Source organism: Pygocentrus nattereri, chromosome 9, assembly GCF_015220715.1.
Source record: "Pygocentrus nattereri isolate fPygNat1 chromosome 9, fPygNat1.pri, whole genome shotgun sequence".
NCBI lineage: Eukaryota > Metazoa > Chordata > Actinopteri > Characiformes > Serrasalmidae > Pygocentrus > Pygocentrus nattereri.
In genome coordinates, this window is record NC_051219.1 from 12,711,144 (window position 1) to 12,735,204 (window position 24,061).

Genomic DNA, 24,061 nt, shown 5'->3' on the forward strand with positions numbered 1-24,061 from the left:
ATTTGGGCTTGTTAGTTCAGACCTATGCTTTGAGTTTGACATGATCTTTTAGTTTATGTTCACCTTGTGCTTTGAATACTTAGCATGTTGCCAATTCCTGTTTTTCAGTCTCTTGTGCTTAATGTCATAATAAACAGATATGGGATAGAAAAGCACAGAATTGTTCATTCATTCTTTCCATCAGTCACTTGATAATTCATTCAGTTAATTCAGCCATTAATTAGAGTGACACAGTGGAGTCGAGTTAATTGGAAAGGGAAATTGTTTTGACATCATCATCATCATCATCATGACCAGATAGGGTGACCGTAGCAGTATGGAAAGCAGGGAATCCCAGGCAACCCTGTCCCCTGCAACTGCCTTCAACTCATTCCGGGGGACCCTGAGCCACTCCCAGGCCAATACGGAGAGATAATCCCTCCAGTGGGTCCTAAGGCAACCTCAGGGCCTCATCCCAGTCAGGCATGCCTGGTAAAGCTCCAATGGGAGGCAGCCAGGAGGCATCCTAATCAGATTAGCACAACTGGCTCCTCTCAATGCGGAGGAGTAGTGGCTCTACTTTGAGCTCCTCACCGGATGACTGAGCTCCTCACCCTGTCAAGTAGACCTCACCAACCTGTGAAGAAAGGATACCACTTGTATCCGCGATCTTATTCTTTTGGTTATTACCCAAAGCTCGTGACCATATGTGAGGGTTGGGATGTAGACTGACCAGTAAACAGAGAGCTTTGCATTATGGCTCAGCTCCCTCTTCACCATTATGGTCTGGTACAGTGGCCGCATTACTGCTGCCGCCTCTCCAAGCCTGCGGCCAATCTCACGTTCCCTCTTCCCATCACTCGTAAACAAGACCCTGAGATACTTAAACTCCTCCACCTGGCGCAGGTCCTTTGCCCTTACCTGGAGGGGACATGCCATCCTGTTCCAGGCTAGGACCATGGACATGGATTTGGAGGTGCTGATCCATCAAACCGCTTTATACTTAGCTCCAGTGATAACTTATACGGTGTAGATTAAAATGTTACAAACTAGACACAAAAACGGTGTGATGTGAAGAGAGTCGAGTAATCCAGGTCCAAAAAGTAAAAGCCCTCCCCAGGATTTTGTTCCAACTGCCTGATCACCTTTGCTGCTGGTTTGAGAGAAGTTAAGCAGTTGGAAGAAAATTCTAATTTGTGTTGCCTTTTCCTTCCCTTGAACCTGTGTACTCCAAATATCTGTGTTAATATTTTAAACAGCTTTAATTCATCTTTCAACGCCAATGTTTTGTCTCCAGTGGTGTTCCAGGTTGTGTTATTGCTAATCTCATAAATGAGTTCTTTTTTTAAAATATAAAATATAGACCAAACTGAGAAAAATGACTAAATAGCTAACTGTCCATGTTTTATTTCAATCCAACGTGCTATAGTACAAAACCAACAGGTGCACTGTACTGTAATTGCTTTTCTGTCACTCACCCATTCACTGGTTCACTTATTCATTCTCTGACTGTAAGAATGCTTTGATTTGTGTGTAACTGGTAGTCGTCTTTGCCCTAGGAGTCATATTTTGCTACAGTAAGATTGATCTACTCTGTCGGCTACGGAGCCTCCCTCTTCTCCCTCACTGTTGCCGTGGTGATCCTGGTCTTCTTCAGGTACTTGTGCCTTCTGCTCCAACAATAATCTTGGTGAACTGCGCTGCAAATGTTCTCTTATTATAGTTGTAACCCATTCAAAATAGTCTCTGATTCATCGAAGAACAGTCTTACGTCTTCAGTCTGCTCATTTTCCTTTGATGTGGCACCTTTTATCTTTTTTATATTATTTGCTTTTAAATATATTAGCTTTTCTGACCTGTGTGCTAAATGGAGACTCAATCATTGCAAATGCAGCAGAGGGCCACTGCTAACTGTGTTTGAAAGCAGCCGAACTGTCGTTTGGGTGCTTCTTTCTGTTTTGGTCCCCCGCAGACATCGAGGCAAATCTGATAACACATGGTCGACTGAAAAGAGCAAATTAATTACCAGCATTCCACCATTCGCAGCCAGACTCCTCTGAGATAGACAGAGCCATTACAAGATGTGATTGCCATTTAACTGACAAAGAAGAAACAGACGGTGGCCTTTTCCTGGCTAGCATATCAGACAAAAGTATTGCGGCGCAACATTTGCACATACGAGTGAGGTTTGTTTCTACAGGGCAAACAAGCTTATTTAAACATGGTTAATTGCTCTAAATGTAGTTGATTTTATTTATTGTTTGTTTATTTTATTATCTGTCGGTTTACTCTTGGGCTTCTGAGTTTGAAGCATAGATTTTCTATGCTGAGGAAGTGGAGTGGATGTTTGCCCATCCTGCATATACTCAATAAAATGGAGATTTAGCTTTGTGCAGGATAAAACTTCATTTGCTGTTCATTTAGTCTCTGCTCACCTTTGCTGAACCTGTATTACCTTTCTATATGTCTGTCTTTGCATTTGTGTACCTCCCTGTATTCCTCTTCCAGTTCCTCCCTCTCTCTATTACACACACACACACATACACAGGTTGGCTTTTATACAGTGTCAGGACTTTGGGGTCATATTTCCCATATGTATTAAGTATTTGCAAGTGCCTAAATGAAATAATGAAGTGTCTATATTATACATATCGTCAATGTCAGCACAAAGAAAATACATTTTAATTGGCCACAGATCAGCAACGAGATTCGGTAAAAAAAGAGCGTCCCAGAGCGGCTGAGTCTTTCAGAAGTAAAGAGACTTCACAACTTTGTGAAAGACTGCACAGAAAAATAGTGCAACAAATCAAGAATAATGTGTTTTACATAAAATAGCAAAGAACTCGGGTATTTCATCATCTAGAGAATAATGTTGTTAAAATATTCAGAGAATCTGGAGAAGTCTGTATGCATTGAAGGCTGAAAACCGATATTGGCTGGCTGTGATCTTCGGGTCTTCAGGTGGCACTGCATTAAAAACAGACATGATTCTCTAGTGGAAATCACTTCATGGGCACAAGAACACTGCTGAAAAACACTGTCTGGGAAAACAGACAAGTTTATTGCTGTATCCACAAATGCAAGTTAAAACTTTATGATGAGAAGAAGAAATCATAAATAAACAGGATCCAGAAATGCCCCTGCCTTCTCTGGGCCTGAGCTCATATAAGATGGACTGAGGCAAAGTGGAAAAGTGTCCTGTGGTCCAACAAATCAAAATTTGAAATTCTTTTTGGAAATTATGGATGCGGCGACCTCTGGGCTAAAGAAGACTGGGACCATCCGGCTCGTTATCAGAGCACAGTTCAAAAGCCAGTATTTATGATGATATGAGGGTGCATTACTGCACATGTCATGTGTGATTTGCACATTTGCAACATATGCTGCCATCCAGATGACATGTTCTTCGGGGAAGGCCTTGCTTATTTCATCAGAGCGGTGCCAAACCATATTCTGCTCGTATTGTGAAAGAATGGCTCTGAAATAGAAGAGTCCAGGTGCTGAACTGGCCTGCCTGCAGTCCAGACTTGTCACCCATTAGAAACATTTGGTGCATGAGAACACATATTGCAATAACTATGATGGTCATTTTTACATGTCAGTTTGTCTTTTATACTTTTCCAAACCTGTCCTTATAGAAGCTAATCAGTGCTGCATTAAATTAAACTATGTGTGCTGCTGATGAGATTTACCTAATCAGGGCTCAGTTTCCCAAAAGCATCTTAGCACAAACATTCTTAAAGGTTCTCAAATAGTAGAGCAAGCAGCACACTGCACAGTCTCTCCCAGTTAAGATCATTTTAACAGTAGGATTTTGGGAAACTGGGTCCAGTGAAGTGGCAGTCCGTGAGAAATCTCTACTGTATTTATATTCATTTTTACTTATTCTAAAGCTATACAGAGTTTTTACAGGCAAAAACACACATAATGCTATATATAAATAAATGATATTAATGTAAATCTGTATGTAATGAGACTTTTGTAGGTCAAAACCTAGTCCTAATCTTAATTACAGTAACCAAAATAACTGTTCTCTATGTTTTATAAAAAAAAAAATGAAAGAAAACGTCAAACTCATGACTTTTTTCTCCTGAAAATGTACAAAAAGTTATTGTTGCTGTGTGTATACAGGAGGCTGCACTGTGCCCGAAACTACATCCACATTCAGTTGTTCATCAGCTTCATCCTCAAAGCTGCATCTGTGTTCATAAAGGACGCTACACTGTTTGCTGGTGAAGACACTGACCACTGCACTCTCTCTACGGTGAGCATGTGCCCACAGATTGAGCGATTTTATCAAGATTATTATGGTTGTCACATTATAATCATGAACACATTACATATGATCGCCTGTTCAGCCTACAGCAACATAGCTCTGACCCATTTGCACTGAAGTAATTAAGAGTGTTGTTACTGCAGACAGTCTGTAACAGAGATTAGTGTGGAAATGTGAGTAAATTATTACATTGTACTGTTCCTGGCTGAAGCAAATGGATCATTGCAATTTGTTCAAGTATCCAAACATCCTAAAAGTGTTACGGGACGGCAGGGAGGCGGACCCAAGTGCAGAGATGAAAACCCGTGAGAAAGGGTGTTAAACAAATTTTTGGAGGTAATGGGATGTGAATGTCACGTTGGGGATGAGGCAACCTAAAGCCAGGCTCAAACCGCTGATGTACTGATCAGTGGAGTTACTGCTACACCACTAAGAAAGCAAAGGACAAGAAAGGAAATGCTGAAAGTAACATGCTCAAACAAAGGCTGAGCTAGAAATGTGAAATAAAAGATAATAGAAAACAAAAGACACTTCCACTGTAATTATGAAGGGAAGGCAGACCTTATGCTTCACTTTGGCTTAGAGCAGTTTGTAGCATAAGCCTTCTTGTGTCTTTTTGTTGTTGTTTTTTTTCTCTCTTTTATTATTTTGGGGTAATTACTTTTTTTTGTTTTTTTTTTCCAGCCCCCTTTTTATTTTCATTTTTTTATTTTATTTTTTCCCAACCTGGGCTGCATACTGTACCGGTCACCCCTCTACAAAGGTGTGACCAAGGGCTACTGTTTGCCACACACCTTAAGTAGAGGAGTCCACAGGTTTGTCACAATGGGTCTAATTAGCCTGAGGGCTTCTGGGAATTGGAGTTTCCTAAAGTTGTGGCACTTTGCAGCCATCGCCCTCTGTTGGCGCAGGCTGGACTCTTACAAAAAGATTGGCTGAAGTTTATTTGAATGACATTCCTGAATTTCAGTACACACTATTATTGTGTTGCACACTGTTATTGGAATGCTTTTTGAATTTATATTGAACTGAATGAGGCACAGAGCCAGTCACAACAGTGATCATTTACATATGTCCATCTTTAAGGCAGAGTAACAAAAACACAAAACTCAAAATTGTATGTTGGCTTCAGAGGACATAATAAAATGTAGGAAAAAATGTAGGAAATGGGCTCCTTAACATGAACTTTAAAGAAACACGAACAGCTCACTTTGACGTCTCCATTCTTATGACAAATTACAGTGTCAGCTTCAAGCTCAGGAATGTTGCTGTGAGCTGGATTTGAATGAAATGTCTTTGAGTCTGGTAGCTCAGTCTCGAGTCTGTGTTAAAAAGGCAGCTCATTAAGAGCTGTGTGTGTTTCCATGCTCTCTGCCACTTTAACCTCATTTCTCCTCTTCCCTAGTGCTAATATTCTGTTTTCATTCATCAACCATAGCAACACTCTTGCAAACGCATACATAATCCCCCTCCAAACCCCCCCCCAGGCACCCTTATTCATACCATTTGTCTTTCAGTAACTAGTACTTTTTTCTTATTTTCTGTTGTATTTTACTATACAAGACAACATTAGTACACATTCAATTTGCATCATCATTTAAATGTAACTAAGTTTAATTACAGTTACATAAAGCATGATACAGTCGATATTTACTTGTCAGATTACATGTTTTATTGATTTTCTAGGTGAAAATAGGTTTAACACATCCTCTATAGGGAACACACTTTAATATGGCAGTTTTGCACCAATTTTAGTCTCTATTTGCGGAGGTTAACTTACTGGAAAAAGTTATAAAATCATAAAATATAAAACCTGCCACAACTTTTGCACAGGCCATATTTTATGCTTTTTCCCATATGTTAAATTCAGCAATTCAGGTAATTGTGCATATGCGTAAGTGTGTTCTCAGTAGAGGATGTGCCTCTTAGAAAATCAACAAAACATATCATTTGACCAGAGCTGCCCAAAATACACAGTTCTTGCAAAAGTCTTAGGCTGAGAACACTGAAAGAAAACACTGAGTCCTGCTGCTGCATCTGTATGAAAATGCCATAATAATTATGTTCCCATTGTGCTAAAGAGCCTGTTACCTCTTCAATGGAGCACAGTTTACTGTTAAATAGGCAGCATTTTTAAGACTTTCAAATGCCAGTTTGGCTCATTGAAGAGCAACAAGATTTATATTACACCTTTGGTTAATAGAAAGCTCTACAGATGTGCTACTATGTCTTTAGTACCCCCAGAAAATGTGAGCTTCGAGTTTATATAACAAAATGCTAAAAAAATATAAAACGGTCTATTTGAGTGTGAAGAAATCAAAACTGCCCATCAAAATTCATGATTGTTGCACCCCTACTTGTGATTTGATGTGTGATTGAACAAATCCATGCAATGGCTGAAGTGCAGGAACCAAACCTTCATCTAAACCATGTTCATCTAAGTGTATTCTTCTAGCCATCATGTTAATGTATTAAAAAACCTACCTTGATTTTTTCCATGTGAATTTTTCATGCTCTGAATCGGTAAGCATGATCAATTAATCAATTGCCAGTATGAATTATTTTTAACTACTATGAATTATTCATAAACAACATTGTTCAGTAACTACAATTAATTATTCAGTAACCTCAATGAATTATTCATAGCCAATATGAATTGTTCAGTAACTACAATAAATTATTCAGTAACCACTATGAATTATTCAGTAGCCACTATAATTTATTCAGTATCTACTTTGAATTATTTAGTAACTGCTATGAATTATTCAGTAACCACTCTTAATTATTCACTAGCCACTATGAATTATTTAGTACGTACTATAAATATGCAAGTTATGTAGTTACAAGAGTGAGATGTTAAACCCTGTAAGTTCTTGTAGTTTATGGCTTCTTTTCTTTCTCTTTCTTTCTTTCTTTCTTTCCTTCCTCTTTCTGCAGGCTGCCTGTAAGGCGTCTGTGGTGTTTTGTCACTACTGTGTGATGAGTAATTTCTCGTGGCTGTTGGTGGAGGCAGTATATCTGAACTCTCTGTTGCTCTCTGCCTTCCCTCGCAGCCGTCGCTGTCTCTGGGGCTTTGCTCTGCTGGGCTGGGGTGAGCGCACACTAACGCTGTCTCTGCTGGGACACTATCAGCTCCACTTCAATAACCTCTTCATCTCTTCAGTCCACCTCGCTCTGTTCCTGTTTCTTTCTCTCTCTCTTCCTTATCAAGAAATACATGTCTGTGTTTGTGTACTTGTCAAATGAGATAACCCCGCACATGACAAGAAAGGATGTGAAAGAAGGAAAACAAAACATAGCACAGCACATAAAAGAGCACTCGTGCCCCTTTCCATGGGTGTATGTTTGGTTTGATTAATCATAGTGGTAACCATTGAGGCTGGATTTAAAAAATACAAAACTGTATTAATCTGTATGAAACAAAGTTTAGCCTTGTTGTCATTAGGCTTCCACATGCGTTAGGCTACAATTGTAGTACATACACATTTGTATTCCTGTATTTCCAATGAAACACTTAAACATTTAAAAAAAAAAAAGCCAAATGACAAAATGTTGTTTTTCATCATCGTGGGGGGATTTTGTCCCCACAAAAAGCTATAAATAATGCTTTCAATCTACTCAGCTGATATCAGTGACTCTCACCCTCTTTCACATCTTTCCTTACAGAGTGCTCACTCCTGCACGTTAAGATACTGAAATACAGACAGACACTGTTGGTCATTTTCACTTTCTCTCTCTCTCTCTCTCTCTCTCTCTCTCTCTCTCTCTCTCTCTCTCTCTCTCTCTCAAAGTCCACCCTTACTTTTATAGTTATGTTGTGTTATAGTCTGATAGCTCTTAGCTTGCTGTATAAAGAGAAAAGAAGACACTAAAAACATAACTGAGACAACTGATTCTGAAATTAATTCTCAAAGCACTTCTTAAATCAGTTCACATTCTGCCCACATTTCTTTCAGACAGCAAATTATGTTACTTGTAAATATAGTATGATACTTACAACCTTGTTTCCAAAAAGGTGGGAATGCTGAGCAAACTGTAAATGAAAACAGAATGCAATCATGTCCAAATCATTTCAACCCCTATATTTAATTGAAATAGTGCAAAGACAGTATACAAATTTTGAAACTTGGAAATGTTATTGTCTTTTTGAAAAATATATGCCCATTTTGAACCAGATGCCAGCAACACATAAATAAAAATTGGGATGAGGCAATAAAAGACTGGAAAAGTTGCATAATGCTGAAAAAAAAACAAACACCTGGTGGTTAAGTGGCAACAGGTCAGTAAAATGACTGGGTATAAAAAAAAACATCCCAGAGAGGCTTTCAGAAGTAAAGATGGGACACTGCAAATAAAAAACAGACACGATTCTGTAGTGGAAATCACTGCTCAGAAACACTTCTGAAAAACACTGTCTGTGGACATAAGTTTGTTGCTGCATCCACAAATGCAAGTAAAACTCTAAAATACAAAGAAGAAACCATTTACAAACAGGATCCAGAAACACCACCACCTTCTCTGGGCCCGAGGCCATTTAAAATGGACTGGAGAGAAGAGTCCTGTGGTCTAACAAATTAAAAATTAGCTTTTTTTTGGAAATCATGGACATGGTGTCATGGTATCCTCCGGGCTAAAGACCACCCAGCCTGTTCTCGGCACACAGTTTAAAAGCCAGTATTCATGATGGTATACGGATGCATTAGTGCACATGGCATGGGTGATTTGCACATCTGTCAAGGCACCATTAATGCTGAATGATGTATACAGTTTTGGCAACATATGCTGCCATCCAGATGACGTCTTTTTCAGGGAAGGTCTGCTTATTTCAGCAAGACAATGCCAAAACACATTCTGCACATACTACAACAGCATTGCTCTGTAATTAAAGAGTCTGGGTGCTAAGCTGGCCTGCCTGCAGTCCAGACCTGTCACTCATTGAAAAAATTTGGCACCTTATAAATGGAAAAATATGAGAAGGGAGACCCCGAACTGTTGAGCAGCTGAAATCCTATGTGAAGCAAGAATGAGAAAACATTTTACTTTCAAAACTACAGCAGTTGGTCTCCTCAGTTAATAAATGCTTATAGAGTGTTGTTAAAAGAAGTGATGCAACATCGTGGTAAACCTGCCCCTCCCCCAACTTTTTTGGAATGTGTTGCTGGTGTTAAATTCAAATTGGGCATATATTTTTCAAAAACAATAACATTTCTCTGCTTCAATGTGTGTTATATGTTGTCTTTGATCTATTTTCAATTAAATATAGGGTTTACACAATTGCATTCATTTTTATTTACATTTTGCTCAGCGTTCTAACTTGTAGTCTCTTCACTTCAATCAGCATGCCCTGACAAAGCTGATTTTTATTTAGACTTCATTATTTCCTCATGTGCTTAAATTACAGATTTTGGACTATAAAAAAATATTTCCATTAGGTATCATTTGGTATCTGTGGCATGTGTCTGCCCGAGGGGCCGAGTATCATATTCAAGGAACCTTTCTCTTAATGAAGCTGAATGAAACTTGGTTTTAGAATTTATTTCCTCCTGTTCTGGAGGGTGCATCTAAGGATTTGTGTTAAATGAAGAAGCTACACAAAAATTTCCTCACTGCTCTCTGTCCTGCAGGAGTACCGCTGGTGTGTATCATCCTCTGGATTGGCTCACGTGTGTATTTTGAGGACACGGAGTAAGTACCATTCTCAGTCTATACTGTTAAAAATGGACATGTCCATCATAGTATGTAAGTAGAGCGGAGCGTCTACTGAAGCATTCTATGTCATTCTTACAATATGTTTATATTTTATAATCTTCTAGCCATATCTAGTTAAGAAACATAAGAGGCTTCAATGCTGATTTTTTGCTCAGATTCGTTTTTTCTAATATGATGCTTCAAATTCATGTACGTAAAGACTCAGATGTGAACGAACCTGCGTCCTGAAATGACCTGCATGCATGATCTTAATAACATCATGTTAATGTGTGTAACTAACCAGCAGAACAAGCCTTTATCGCAAGGCTCGTTCCCGTCAAAATTTGACTAGAACAACTAGGTCAGATGCTTTGATGTTGCATCGTTTACTGTTTTCCATCACATGATTTCAGGTTAGGCACTGCTGCCATGATAACACTGAACAATGGTACAGAAAAGAATTTCTGTAGAATTTCGATCTGAGTTTTAAAGTATAACACTGGACAAACTAGTCAGGCATTCACAGATAAAAAGAAATGAGGTGGCTTTAATCACAAAGTTTTGGCAGAAACACGATATAAAAATAGGCCAAGGTCAAAACTGGGAAAGCAAATACACAATACATGCGGCTGAGCAAAAGAGACGTCAGAAGCAGCTCCAAGACAAAAAGCTGAACAGCGAACTCAAAAATCAGCAAGCAAAACCAGAAGGGATAAGCCAAAGAACAAGTGAGAATAACAAAGCAAGTCGAAAACACGGGAAAGACAAACAAGTGAAAAAACACTGTATATGCTCTGAAGACTGAGGCAGGGATCCATAATGAAAACAGAAATTGGTTACAGATGTGAACGGTCAGTATGATGATGTGGCACAATGGAGTGGCTTGTGATTGGTAGATGTTGTTGGTGTAGGTGTCGTGATCTCCCATGAACTTGTGATCTCCCATGAACCATGAACTCGTGATCTCCCATGAACACTGCCGGCTATTGAAATGAAGCGAGGAGTGCTTACAAGGCATGTCGTCGAAGGGAAGTGAGACATAAAGAAGAACTTTGAAGAACTTCCAGATGATTTAAATGTTCTAGAAAGAACACGTCAGTTGGTACAGAATGTTTAGTTAATGCGAAGTTTCTTTAAACATTTAAAATGTCACACGTCTCTCACCAGCAGAAGTGATTTTTCTATGGCATCCCTCAAACAACTCTTTGTGGCACCTATATTTTTAATGATGTATTCTTAATGTATTTTTCAGATGCTGGGACATTAATGAAGATTCTCCTTATTGGTGGATCATCAAGGGACCAATTGTCGTGTCCATAGGGGTAAACTAGACACACACACACACACACACACACACACACACACACACACACACACACACACAGCTGTATTATACAGGTTTTGTACTATTTCCTATTTGAACAGATCAACTTCCTGCTGTTCATGAACATCATAAGGATTCTGGTCCAGAAGCTGAACCCGCGGCTCATCCAGTTCAACAACTCTGCACAGTACAGGTATTAAGCTTCCACACATTCAGCTCACTGAAATGATAACTGTGATTCAAATCTGTGCAGGATTTCTGGGGCTGGCTGCTCTTTGCATATATTTCCACTCATTCTATAAACTAAATAAATCCCCTGAGCCGAGATATCAGACGAACCCACCAGGGCTGGATTACATCTGGTTTTCTTTCGACATTTCAGGGATGTAGCCACAGAAGCAGAAGCCACAATCTGATAGCTGTTGAAAAACTCTAGCGTCATGACTAAGTGCTCTTTCCCTTTCTCTCAGCCTCATTTTTACCTGTAGACCCTGAATACACTCTAGGATACAGACATTCTTCTTTGGACTTGTCTGGCAATGTACAGTATAGAGAAAAGATCATTATGATTGATTGCTGTTAAATACTTTGAAAGCTGCATGTCAAACACTAACCTGCTTGAATGATCCTGATTTCATATTCCTGAAAATTTGTTTTGGAAGACTTTGTCAGTGTCATATAAAACATATCAGAAGGAAATGTGTTTGTGTCTAAAGGTCACAAGCAGTTAGGAAAAGCTGAGGGTTTTCTCCAAATAAAACCAGCCTGAACTCATAAAGCGGTGGGGCAAATGCCAGCTAACCCTGTTTATTCTAGCAGCCATGAAGTAAATGAATAAATACATATAAAAACCTCAAAAATGAAATTGCTGTTTTCTAAAGGGAGCAACCCCATAGCAGGTACTATCATTTTAGCCTGCTAGATGTTTTTTTAATGTTGTGACATCTATGAAATGCTTCTCTATCTACAGCTCGGTCAGTGCTACGTATACCAGCTGTGCAGCTTTATTAAAGTGCAGCTTCATCTTGCTGCATGTCTGTCGGCATCCTCTGTTCTATCTCTGAATCTGGAGGAACTGCGGTGACTCATATATTGATGAAGGGCTTGGATCGGAGTGGGTTCTTTGAGCACCGGACACCTGTTGCTTCGTTCTGTTCTAGTAGACAATATCAGTGAGACAAATTGAGTCAAAAATGTCACTGGCATGAATCAGTGAACATGACTTGACATGGGCTTTTACGGTTTGTCAGATAGTAGATGCACCCATTTTAGGTGCTTAGATATGTGCCTATGAAGAAAACGGAGTTCTGGTATTGAATTTGAGGAGATTGGTGTATTTAATTTTCATTCTTTGTTGGGACTGAATGTGCCAACATACTGAGAGGAAAACGAGAATTTTTGTGTTGCCTGGATATTTTGTGTATGTGTGTGTAGTGTGAATGTATATATGTCCCGCTTTTGTTGTTTGATGGTGTTATTTTTAGAAGAGCTCGAAAAGGAAGGCCCTGCCCTTATCGTGTTCATACATATGCTGATTAGATGCCGGCTGTGTAAAGGGCAGCTGGATATCAGAGCAGTGAGACACATCCATGAGGTTTGCTGACATATGGTCACACAATAAAAGAAACATTCATAGCTTTTAATGTATATTATTGTAACAAGATATTTTTCCAGTTATTCCTTTTTGACCATTTCTACAGATCCATTCATCATGAAATGTTCACAAGGTCACAAGAAGCTGGCGTTTATAAAATCATGGCGGGGGCAGAAACCCAACAAAAATGGACCTGGTTTATTTGCCACTGGCACCAAAATGCCCATGTACACATAATTGCAGATCACTGTTTTAGGAACACAGACTCAGCTTGACTTTGCCTAACAAAAGCACAAACAGTACCTCCCCTAAAATCCAGCCAGCAAATGGTGTGACAAAACAAAGCCAACACAACCCCAATAAATGTCACACGACAAGAGATGCTCATTTTGAAAAGCTGCCCTTTCAAATTGTACCCACGCATTGCAAAAGCACCTGGCACTAATCTGCTTTGCTGTCCTTCGAGCTCAAGTGCAATTTCACTGAATTATACATTCATGTTATAAGAAGAGCATCTAAACACATCCATATTTTGAAGCTGATGGGTTTGTGACTTTCTGTACGAGTTGTATTGTTCAGATATCTATGAATTAGCGATGGTGAGATCCTATTTCTCTCCATTTCTCATTCACTTCATTATGCCTGTCCTTTTCAGACGCCTGACCAAGTCCACTCTTCTCCTAATCCCCCTGTTCGGGACCCATTACGTGGTGTTCAACTTCCTGCCGGATTACTCCAACCTCAGCCTGCGTCTCTGTATAGAGCTCTGCCTCGGCTCTTTCCAGGTAAATCTAGCCCCTTCCTTTGCGTTGGCCCTTATGGACAACACACTGGACAGATGGGGACACTGTCCTGGGCACAGACCTCACCTTTAGAGGTGTAGAATTATTGCATTAATGTACATGACATAATTATTTTCATGTAATTGATCATAACTAATTGTATATACAGTCAGCTCATTATGAGGTTTGTGCTCCCTTGTGAGAAATTTCAATGTCAGCTATCAACGCAGGAATGCTGCTGGATTGGAATGAAATGTCTTTCAGTGTAGTAGCTCAGTCTGAAGTCTGCTAAAAAGGCAGCTCATTATGAGCTATATGTGTTTCTCTGCTGTCTGTCACTTTAACCTCAATTAACTCCTTCACATTTTTAATCATCAACCATATCAACACTCAAATGAATGCATACTATTCTTTTCCCTTTAAACCTTATTACTGTAGATTTGTTCTACATTGTTTTTGTGTATTATAAGGCTGTTGAAAAGCAATTAACATCACATGAACAGCTTTTTTTAAATATGCCTACAAAATAAATAATAAAAAATTAAAATAAAAAAATTAAAATAAGATATTTATATCAATAATCTATGTTTAAAAGTTGCTTATGGTGATGCAGGTTTGTTGTGACGGTAGCCACCACTGCTTCACATTTCAAACAACACTCTCAGTCTGGAATGCCACTGTTCTGGTATTAAGGCTCATGGTAAGACTCTTAACCCAATATGTTGACTATGTGTCAGAGTTGAAAAAGGCAAACATGGATGTTTTTTCCCAAAACACGACTGTAAACACAACAGTAACTTTTCATTAAATTTAAATTATGGCCAGTTTTTGACGTCTAGTGGTCCGTCTCTACTATTGCATCCATGTACTAGAAAATAGATGGTCATATACATACTCATACACATGCCGATCTCAAGCATGTACTCGTCAGTGTTTGTAGAAGCGCTTTTTTTTATTAGTTCAGTGATTGGAGTCCTACAGTTCAGCACATAATTATTAAAGCTTGAGCGTATCTGGTGCGCTCAGTTTATTGCCACTTTCTCTGAAGGAATAGATTGTGCATCTCTGAATTCCACTGCTTTCTCCCTCTCTCATTTTCTCCCTAAGCATAGTAACAACCTAGCCTACAAATCTGTTCCTTTTCTGAGCAGTTGAAAGGTGAAAAGGACAGATAACGACTAAAATTGGACAATTATAGTGATTTGCTGTGATTTGAATCCATCGCCAAAAGAGTTAAAAAAAAAGCTTTACACACTCCATATAACAGATCAGGTTCCAGTTTCTAGGTACAACATCATGTACGGGTCCAGTTCACTAGTACTGAGTCACTAAAACCCACAGGGTAGTATGCAATGTTCACATTATAGAAACTGAATTTTAAGCTTGATTCTGTTTGACCAGTTTGTGGGAAACAAAAGCACAACAGCTTTTACTCCCCTGGTGGTCACTTTGGCAGGCATCCTGGTATAAGTATCCGCTGAGATCGAGTCAGTGAGGTTCTGTACTCTCAAAGTTGGAACTGAAATAAGTTTGTGTCTCTTGTGGAATTGTGGGTGATTAATCATATACTAATTGAGGTGCACCTTCAGTAAACCCTCACTGCACATTTTGCAGCAGCCTTTGCCACAAGCCAGCCATCTTACTGAAAATCAACAGGTTGCTCATTCAGAGTCACACCTGCCCCGTGCAAGCACGGTCAACTGCTGGATTATCACTTGTGTTTGGAGTTTCGCTCTGCCATACACACCCACTCTTGTGATTGTGAGATGACTTCTTGAATTCTTTCAATCTTAGATTCTAGTAGGGCAAGCAAAGCTCTGAGGAGATTAGTGCGGCCTAAGAAAGCCTGGAATGCACATATACCCACATGAGTGTGCATACATTAACCAACAGAGGGTTCTGTGGTATGGGTGTGCAGATCCAGCTAAGAGATGAACAGAGAGAGAGAGGGCAATCTTTAGACCAGCTGTCTGGGCTTAGCTGTAGGCAACTCTGCTTGACAAGTGAAATGGTTTCACTGTTCAACTGGCTACTTGTTCATACACTGGAAGAAAGTCACCTCTTTCAATTTTTATGGATTACTCTCCATATTTCAAGAGCTTAATGGCTTTTCTATCCTGTGTTTATGTAGAAAATGTGTTCTTGCTGTGATAGAAAATATAAAACTTCCCAAACAACTTCCCAGTTGTTTTTAACAAGGCAAATCTGTGCTTTTGATTCTCATTCAGGGTTAGAAGACATTAGAACAGGGGTCTCAAAAGCTAAATCCCTGGGGGCCACTAGCCAAGTAGTCTTCTCTAAATGAGGCCAGTTGAAAAAATGCACAGAAAAATGTCCCATAATTTTATTACCCCAGGGTGTCAGTAATGTTCATGACCAGTTTGCATGAAATAAGGAATCTAAATGACAGAAATGGAACTAGCTACTAAACGTATGCGATGCCTTCACTCTAGAAAAGAGTAGAAAACTTGTCAAAACATTTAATTCAGCTGTTATTCTTTTTACCCAAACTGTCTTTCTTGCTCTCTTAAGTTACCACACTGTGTTATTAGCACTACCATAACCTTGGGTATTGACACAGCACATTATTAAACTTTTTTGTACAATTGAGGCAGGACAGTAAAACACAGAAAACACAAGTAAATGCTTCTTCGAGAAGAAACTCCTTTTCCACAGGATATGATTTCTTACCTGTCGATTCGCACAAGATGACCTGGGGTTATTTCTACTGCTTGTTTTATAGAACGTAAAAGGTGTCAGGATCTTTACTGATGTGTGAGCATGTAGTCCATACAAATGATGTGGAGGATTCGGCCAGGCAAAAAAATCCCTGAGAAACAGCAGTAAAAACTTAAAAAATGTCTGAAAGGGGATTAGAAATTCTTCTGTCAGCACAAACCACAATGTTTACCACTGCTCCTATTAATAATAGTAATAGATTATTATCAGTATTTAAATTAGTGTTCAGTTAAATCAGGTGACGTTACATTATAAAGGATGAGACCACTGGTAGGAAAATAAATGGGAAAGCTGGTAATGCTCAACATGGTGTCTGTTAACAGGAAAAATCCCATCCTTCAATAAAATGAGCCAGTTGAATTATTGGTTAAGCCACAAGCAGGTGTGTAATGTGCAAATGGTACAAACTAATTATGCTGTTATTGTTAGATTTTACCAGTGATTGCAAAGAAGCTTTTGAAACGAGGCTTAGTGAGGGGTTTATAGTCTGGTCTTGTATGGCTATCAAATTGCTGTCGGAAGAAAACCTCGTATCTCCATTTTTGTCATTTTTAAGTTTTTTGTAAATTTCATGTTGAATGGACCAAAAAAACAGCCCAAAATTACTTAGAAAACAGTCTGGTTCTATTGACTTACATTAAAAGTAAAGGATTTTGCAGATAAAGCATTTGGGAGATGAGAGGTTTTCCTCCGACAACAGATACAAAAATTAAAAAATAACATTTGTGGGCCAGATTTAAAGAGAAGTTGCAGTTTGAGTTCCAAGCTATGAGGGAAAGTAGCTTGAAGGGGAAATGTTTACATTTGTATGTGAATGATGAATGCACTTTATACCCAATCTGTGTAATACATCATGCAAACATACAACATTCACTGCCTAATTTCAAGTTGTTTTTTCTCACACAGAGTTTTCTCTATCTCTTTGTTTCAGGGGCTCATTGTGGCGATTCTCTACTGTTTCCTTAACCAGGAGGTGAGTAGTGCTTCTAACATGACAAAAATGCTCTTAGAAAAGAACGATGTTAGTCCTCCATTACAGACCTGTAAAATAATTCAAGCACAGTACATAAGCTACAGTACTGATGCATTAATTAACCTATATACAGTATACCAGTTCACCTCAACGCATGCTGTCTCTGTAAACAACACACACCTTGAACAACGTTATGCAAGACTGCAGCACTAACAACATGTGTAAGCTTACCACGTTCTTCCTAAGTAAATTCACAATTACCTCTGGGGCAGCCAGGGTACTGCATCAGCAGATTATTTAAATTTATTTTAAATTAGATTTCTCTAATGAAACCAGGCCTGTGTTTGATGACTGAATTAAATCAAGTGCTTTATATTACAACCCCAAAGGTTTAAAGAACAGCCATTGAGGACTCTTGTAACAATTAATGAATGATAGCACTACATGAATATTTTTCTGTAATAACAACCTGGCTTAAAAACACATGGTTATAGAGACATTACACAAGGGAACAGCGCAGTAACAAACTATGAATGACTTATACTTTCAGATCTGAGTGTTGAGCGATGGTGAATAATGCATAATTGAAGATGTTCCTCAGTCAGGGCCTGGAGCTGCCTCCTATATGGTAGTGATGCTATGTTGATGATTTTACAGTGGTCTTTAGGCACTTGTAAATATCGGTTACTGTGGTATGAAAGGCAGTGATAATAAGTGTTTCCAATTTGAATCATTCCAATATAACCATTCACAATTATTGTCTCGTCATAGTGGAAGCTTACTGCTACAGTCTTCCTGCAAACCACAGGGCAACTTGTTTACATGGAACAGTAAACAGTACTGGTGATCATTCTTATTTAAATTGCAGAAAGAAATGTGATGTATCTATATAAGACTTGTGGTGAAGTGACTTCCATGTGTATTATTACGTTTTAAAGGGAAACTCCAAAATTGGAGTTGAAAAACTACAACGGGTTTAGGATGGATTTTTGGGAGTGGGCTGTTTAAAATGTTTTGTGTTTTTGTTTTTTCGTTTTTTAACTGTCTTCAAATCATCATTACAAAGGAGAGAACTGATTACAAACAACAGAAATGACTCATCATACGAGGAGCACAACAAACTAAGAGCTAAAGGTAGCAAGGTAGCTTGGCCTTTGAGATACCAGTTTGGCTTCTTTTCTCCAGCTGAAACAGTAAACTTTTGTGAACTCGTACTCCGGTTCTCAGTGCGTGGATGCGCGAGAACAGACAGTGGATATTAGATGGCAGCAAAACACTTTTGGAGTGGTGCTGAAACCAAACACAAACTAAAGGATTTAAATATTCTTCATCTTCTAGATGATGTATGTTCATATTTTGAGGTACGTTTTTAAAAACACAGCCACATTAAGTTTTACTTTACATCACGTCTTCTATGAGTTTATTGACTGCTTGCAAAGTAGAAATCTGATTACTTCCTGAGTCATTCAGACCTGGAGTTTCCTATTATCTGATTACTCAAGTGCATGTAAACTTGATCAGATCACTGACAAAATCCAATTTTCTGCAGTTATCGGACTGTTAGGTGCATGTAAACACACTCAATGACTTGTGGTGACTGTCATGATATAAAATTGACATACTGTCCAGTCACCTGGCGGCCGTGTGTGTGTGTGTGTTTCAGGTCCAGAATGAAGTGCGGATGAGGTGGATGCGCTGGCAGGAGGGCAGTTATGGAGTGGTTCCTGCAGGAGCCAAAGGCAGTCAAATGGACACACCGTTCTAACACCTTCATGTCCACAAGTTCAGACTCTGTGATCCAAACACTATTGATTCTGCTGTTCAGTCAGCTGTTTTCTACCTGAACTACATCCAACAAACTTTGCTTTCCAGTAAAGCAACAACTCTGTAATTGTTTTCTAGAATGTTCTCCTCAGTTTTTAAGTTCTTCATCTGGACATTTCAAACACAGCCTTGAAACTGTATACTGTCTTGAGTCAGGTGATCCAGAGACAGTGAGACAGTGCTGACCACTTTATTATCTGTATGAGTTAACAGCAGGAAGAGAAATTTCATTTTCTGTTGAAATATCTGCATTTTTTAACAAATAGCATTTTATTTTAAGATTATGAAATATGAAATTTTGTATCTGATCATTTAGTTGATTTATTTTTGTGTTTAGGCAAATGTGATTTAACACCATTGACCTATGGAACTATAAGCATAAGTTGCAAATACTTCTAAATATTTCCATTTGCAGCTCTGCTTAAATGGCACCGTTTTGCTTAAAGTGAGACCCATTATCATTTGCTTGTGTTGTAATTTGTTTCTACACCATATGCCCTAAAACATATTTTAAACAGATGCTTTATTTGAATACGCAGTTAAGTAAATGAATACTAAGATCATTTTGGTTCTCCAAGCGCTTGAGTTGATCGACACAAAACGTCATGCTGGGATAAACTGGTATTTTATACGTCTGTAGTTCAGTAACAGAATTTATCATCAGTATATTTTTGTAGACCTGTCCAGGGTGTGTCCTGCCTTCTGCCCGATGACAGCTGGGATGGGCTCCAGCACCCCAAACCACCACCCAACACCCCCACCCCCTCATCCCCCACCCCCAACCCCTGAGGGAGAAGCGGCTTTTAGAAAATGTGTGTGTGTGTGTGTGTGCGTGTGTGTGTGTATTTTTGTAGCATCCATCCTCCTCTGATCAGCTGTCAACCCCCCTGTGCTAAAGTTTATCTTGCTACTGGTACTAATTGCAGAAAGGCTTCATACAATTCAGGCAAACTTAACAAGCCAGTGGAAGGATATGCTTTTACCTTTCACCAACCCAACACATCCTCCTTATCATACGTGGTTTCATTCAGTAGTGGTGAACAGTGACTCTTAGTGCTAGTTGCTTCAGTTTGGGCCATAAATGTCAATATTCAGTCAAAGACACCTCTGCAGTGTTAGAGCTAACATCTGTACATGTACATCTGAAGCTTGTAAAAGACCTTGTATGTTGCACTTTTACAGAGCGCTGACACAGAGACACTTCAATCTCTAACATCTGACTGAAACACTGAAATGACTACTGCTCACATTCACAGTCAGGGACATGTCAAGGACTTGCAGTAGGTCAAGAGTTTTTCACACAAATTGCTCACACCAGTTGTAAATCAAAACGTGATGAGCTGATTCCGTTGTCAATTCCTAACTGTGTTGGTGGTTAATCCCACATGTTAGGCCTTCAGTTCAGCTCCTAACCAATGGGAAGAGTTCGATTATACTCTGATTGGACCATTTTCGCTGGGTGTTTCATGAATTTAACCCTTTTGTTTCAAACTAAAACTATAAACTAAATAAAGCTGAAGTTAGACATGCATTTTTTTCACAGAAATTAATGGGCCTTTTCTGAAGGCCTAGAGGGCCCTAGGGCTTCCCCACTGTCATTCAGGGTCACACTGATCCAACTCCAGAGCTATTCCAAACACAGTGGCCATTATGACGGAGAGAGAGAAAATGCGTGTGTGCAGGACATCCACTACATAAAAAATCACTCATTAGAAAGCAAACCCAAGCCCAACACTGGATGTGGAAAATCAGCCCAAGCCTGGTGTACTGAAATTCATTGATGCTGTCAAAAGCTGATACGTTAGGCTTTAAGTCTGTGTAGCGGTGCAGCTAAACATGCTGTGTTTAGACTGAAGAGAAATATGTTATTCTGTTGAAAGAATTCAGCTGGCTGACATGGAACCAAAAAAGAACCACTTGATTAATTTTCTAGGCACTGTGTGCATTCTGAATGGCGGCTGTTGAGAATTATTTTAGGCTGAAAATTGCTGTAAAATTACTCTGTCAGTCATCTATACAACAGGGCTGCACAACAAAGTCAGTATCAGTAAGGAAGCAGACAGAGGAGTGTATTTATATGATGTATATGATTTTATGATTTTATATAAATAAGTACATGATTATAAGATTTTCTTATATTTAGCAAACTGCCTCTAAGGGAAATTTTTAGCCACTGTGAGTTTGTAACGCCTGGGAGTGTGGAAGCGGACGCATACGCTGAGATAAGCGACTTTTATTGAGGGCAAATCCAGGTTCATGGTCATGACAGTCCAGGTTCTTAAAGCCAACACGGATCGAATTAGGGACAGACATGTCGAAATACACTCACGAAACACAAACCCAATACTTCCAACAGAACATACATACAATCAAACAAAGACCTGCAACCACACAGGGGAAAACACAGGGTTTACATACATGCGGGTAAACAAGGGACAGGTGGAAACACAGGTGGAGACAATCAGGGGTGGAGTCATGAAACAAGAGGGCAGGACTGAAAACCAAAACAAATAAGCACATGGACAGGACTGGGAGGGGCCAATCATGACAGAGTTAAATCACAATCCAGCCTGTTTAACATTCAGTGAGGGGTGGTCTTTCCTGCTCAGTGGATGGTGTTGGCTTGTCGATGTAATATTGAGGACAGAGAGAGATTCTCAAACTTAAAGCAGCAATTTACACTCAGTCGTGTTCATGGTAACATTAGGTGAGTAAAATAATATACTTCTCATTTGACATTTGAGCTTGTAAACAGACGTACTAAATCCTGACTTGAATACTGGGTTGTTAGGCTACATGCTGAGGGATAACTACAGTGCCACTGACCTAACATTTGTACAGTGCCAACTTTTTTAGCATCAGCCTTTAATATTTCCTGTTTTACGTGTGAGAGGTTGACTCTTGCATCAGCTTTTGACAGCATCAGCTATTTTCATTACACCAGCCTGAAGTCTGATATTCTGGGTTGGGTCAGATAGCAGACCCCTACTCTGAGCTTCCTCAGCATTCTTGCTCAGTGATAAGTAGGGGTCGTGAAAGGTGGTAAAGATACATTATTGGTTTTATTATATTATGTTTCCCTGCCCGCTGGTGCTCAGTGATGGAGTCTAGATGTTTTAAGGGGTGACAAAAAAGCCATTCCATTTTGAATGACAAGTACAGGAAAAGCAGAACCATTTTAAATGTATAAATGATGGATTGTGCTTAAGATGAACAAATTTTGATTTCAGGCTCATATGAACGTAAAAATAACAGCATAATGGAGCAGGCTTTAGAAGTCAGTGCTGATAGTGATATTGAGGCAGAGAGTGGAATTCTTTCGTGATATGCACAGAAAGTGGCACACAGTAGAAGTCAGTGTTGACTCTGCCTCATAGGATGCAGCATGCAGCAGCCTTTAGGGAGCACGTTATTACTTTGAGGCAGATTGCTGAAGGCTTTAGGGAACACTGTTATTGCACTGAGACTGAACGCTGCAGGATTGGGAAGGGGGTGTGGTGATGATGAATCTGCTGTTGTCTCAACTTGTGTTGAACATGTGATGTTGCCCTGACTCCCTTATTCCTTTTCTTCATTCCTTTACCAACATTCATACACACTCTTTGCGTGAGCAGGCAATGAATTTGCATGCAGACATTTGTCGTGCCCTTACTGTCTGCATACACTGCCTTTGCTTTTTTTACTGTGCTTAAAGGTATACGCTTACGTAGGGTCTTTTTTCATCTGTTGACGTTTTCTGGGTAGCTTGTTTAGTCTTATCAAAGACTTTATAAAGGAATTTACAAAGACGTTAATGTGAAGAACTGTTTGTGATAACTTTAGGTGTGTAAATACTTTGCCCTTCATTATGCGACTTTTCTGAATGTATTGTCGTTCTGGGTGTATGGGAGAGAGAGAGAAAATTGTATTTCAATATGATGAACCAATGCCTTACATAAAACTTTGTAAAAAAGGAATTGTTTTTTTCTCTTCAGTGATATAGACATACTCCAGTAATAATACTGTTATTATCGAGATGTATAGGCTCGAGATGTCACTGAGTACAAGTACTAAGAATACATATTCAAAGTTACTGTAAAAAATAAAGTACAGTTGCTTTTTACATTTTAGGTGAATATCAATCACTATTAAATTAATCATCAATATCTGTTTATTAACTATTTTAAAATCATTGCATGGCATGTACTGAACATACTCATTAGATGGACTGTACAGAGAAGCTGGACAAACAGCTTTTTTGTAAATATTAAGTCCTGCTAAAGTCTGAGTAGACTGATAAATCAATGTGATCAGTTATTAATCTCAGTGTTACTGAGCTCTGCTAAAGCCTGAGTAGACTGATCAATCAATGTGATGATCAGTTATTAATCTCAGTGTTACTGAGCTCTGCTAAAGCCTGAGTAGACTGATAAATCAATGTGATCAGTTATTAATCTCAGTGTTACTGAGCTCTGCTAAAGCCTGAGTAGACTGATCAATCAATGTGATGATCAGTTATTAATCTCAGTGTTACTGAGCTCTGCTAAAGCCTGAGTAGACTGATAAATCAATGTGATCAGTTATTAATCTCAGTGTTACTGAGCTCTGCTAAAGCCTGAGTAGACTGATAAATCAATGTGATGATCAGTTATTAATCTCAGTGTTACTGAGCTCTGCTAAACCCTGAGTAGACTGATAAATCAATGTAATGATCAGTTATTAATCTCAGTGTTACTGAGCTCTGCTAAAGCCTGAGTAGACTGATAAATCAATGTAATGATCAGTTATTAATCTCAGTGTTACTGAGCTCTGCTACAGCCTGAGTAGACTGATAAACCAATGTGATGATCAGTTATTAATCTCAGTGTTACTGAGCTCTGCTAAAGCCTGAGTAGACTGATAA

At 39.0% G+C, this 24,061-nt stretch overlaps 1 protein-coding gene across 1 annotated transcript in view; it reads left to right on the plus strand.

The window, feature by feature from the left end:
• ghrhrl (growth hormone releasing hormone receptor, like) overlaps window positions 1-19,742 on the plus strand; it is a 47,169-nt gene extending 27,427 nt beyond the window's left edge. The window contains exons 5-13 of the mRNA XM_017711488.2: window positions 1,539-1,636; window positions 4,111-4,243; window positions 7,193-7,346; window positions 9,880-9,940; window positions 11,196-11,265; window positions 11,369-11,460; window positions 13,517-13,646; window positions 17,314-17,355; window positions 19,019-19,742. Coding sequence (XP_017566977.1) covers window positions 1,539-1,636; window positions 4,111-4,243; window positions 7,193-7,346; window positions 9,880-9,940; window positions 11,196-11,265; window positions 11,369-11,460; window positions 13,517-13,646; window positions 17,314-17,355; window positions 19,019-19,120 — 882 coding nt within the window. The 3' untranslated portion in view covers window positions 19,121-19,742. The remainder of the gene's footprint in view (window positions 1-1,538; window positions 1,637-4,110; window positions 4,244-7,192; window positions 7,347-9,879; window positions 9,941-11,195; window positions 11,266-11,368; window positions 11,461-13,516; window positions 13,647-17,313; window positions 17,356-19,018) is intronic.
• The last annotated feature ends 4,319 nt before the right edge of the window (window positions 19,743-24,061 follow it).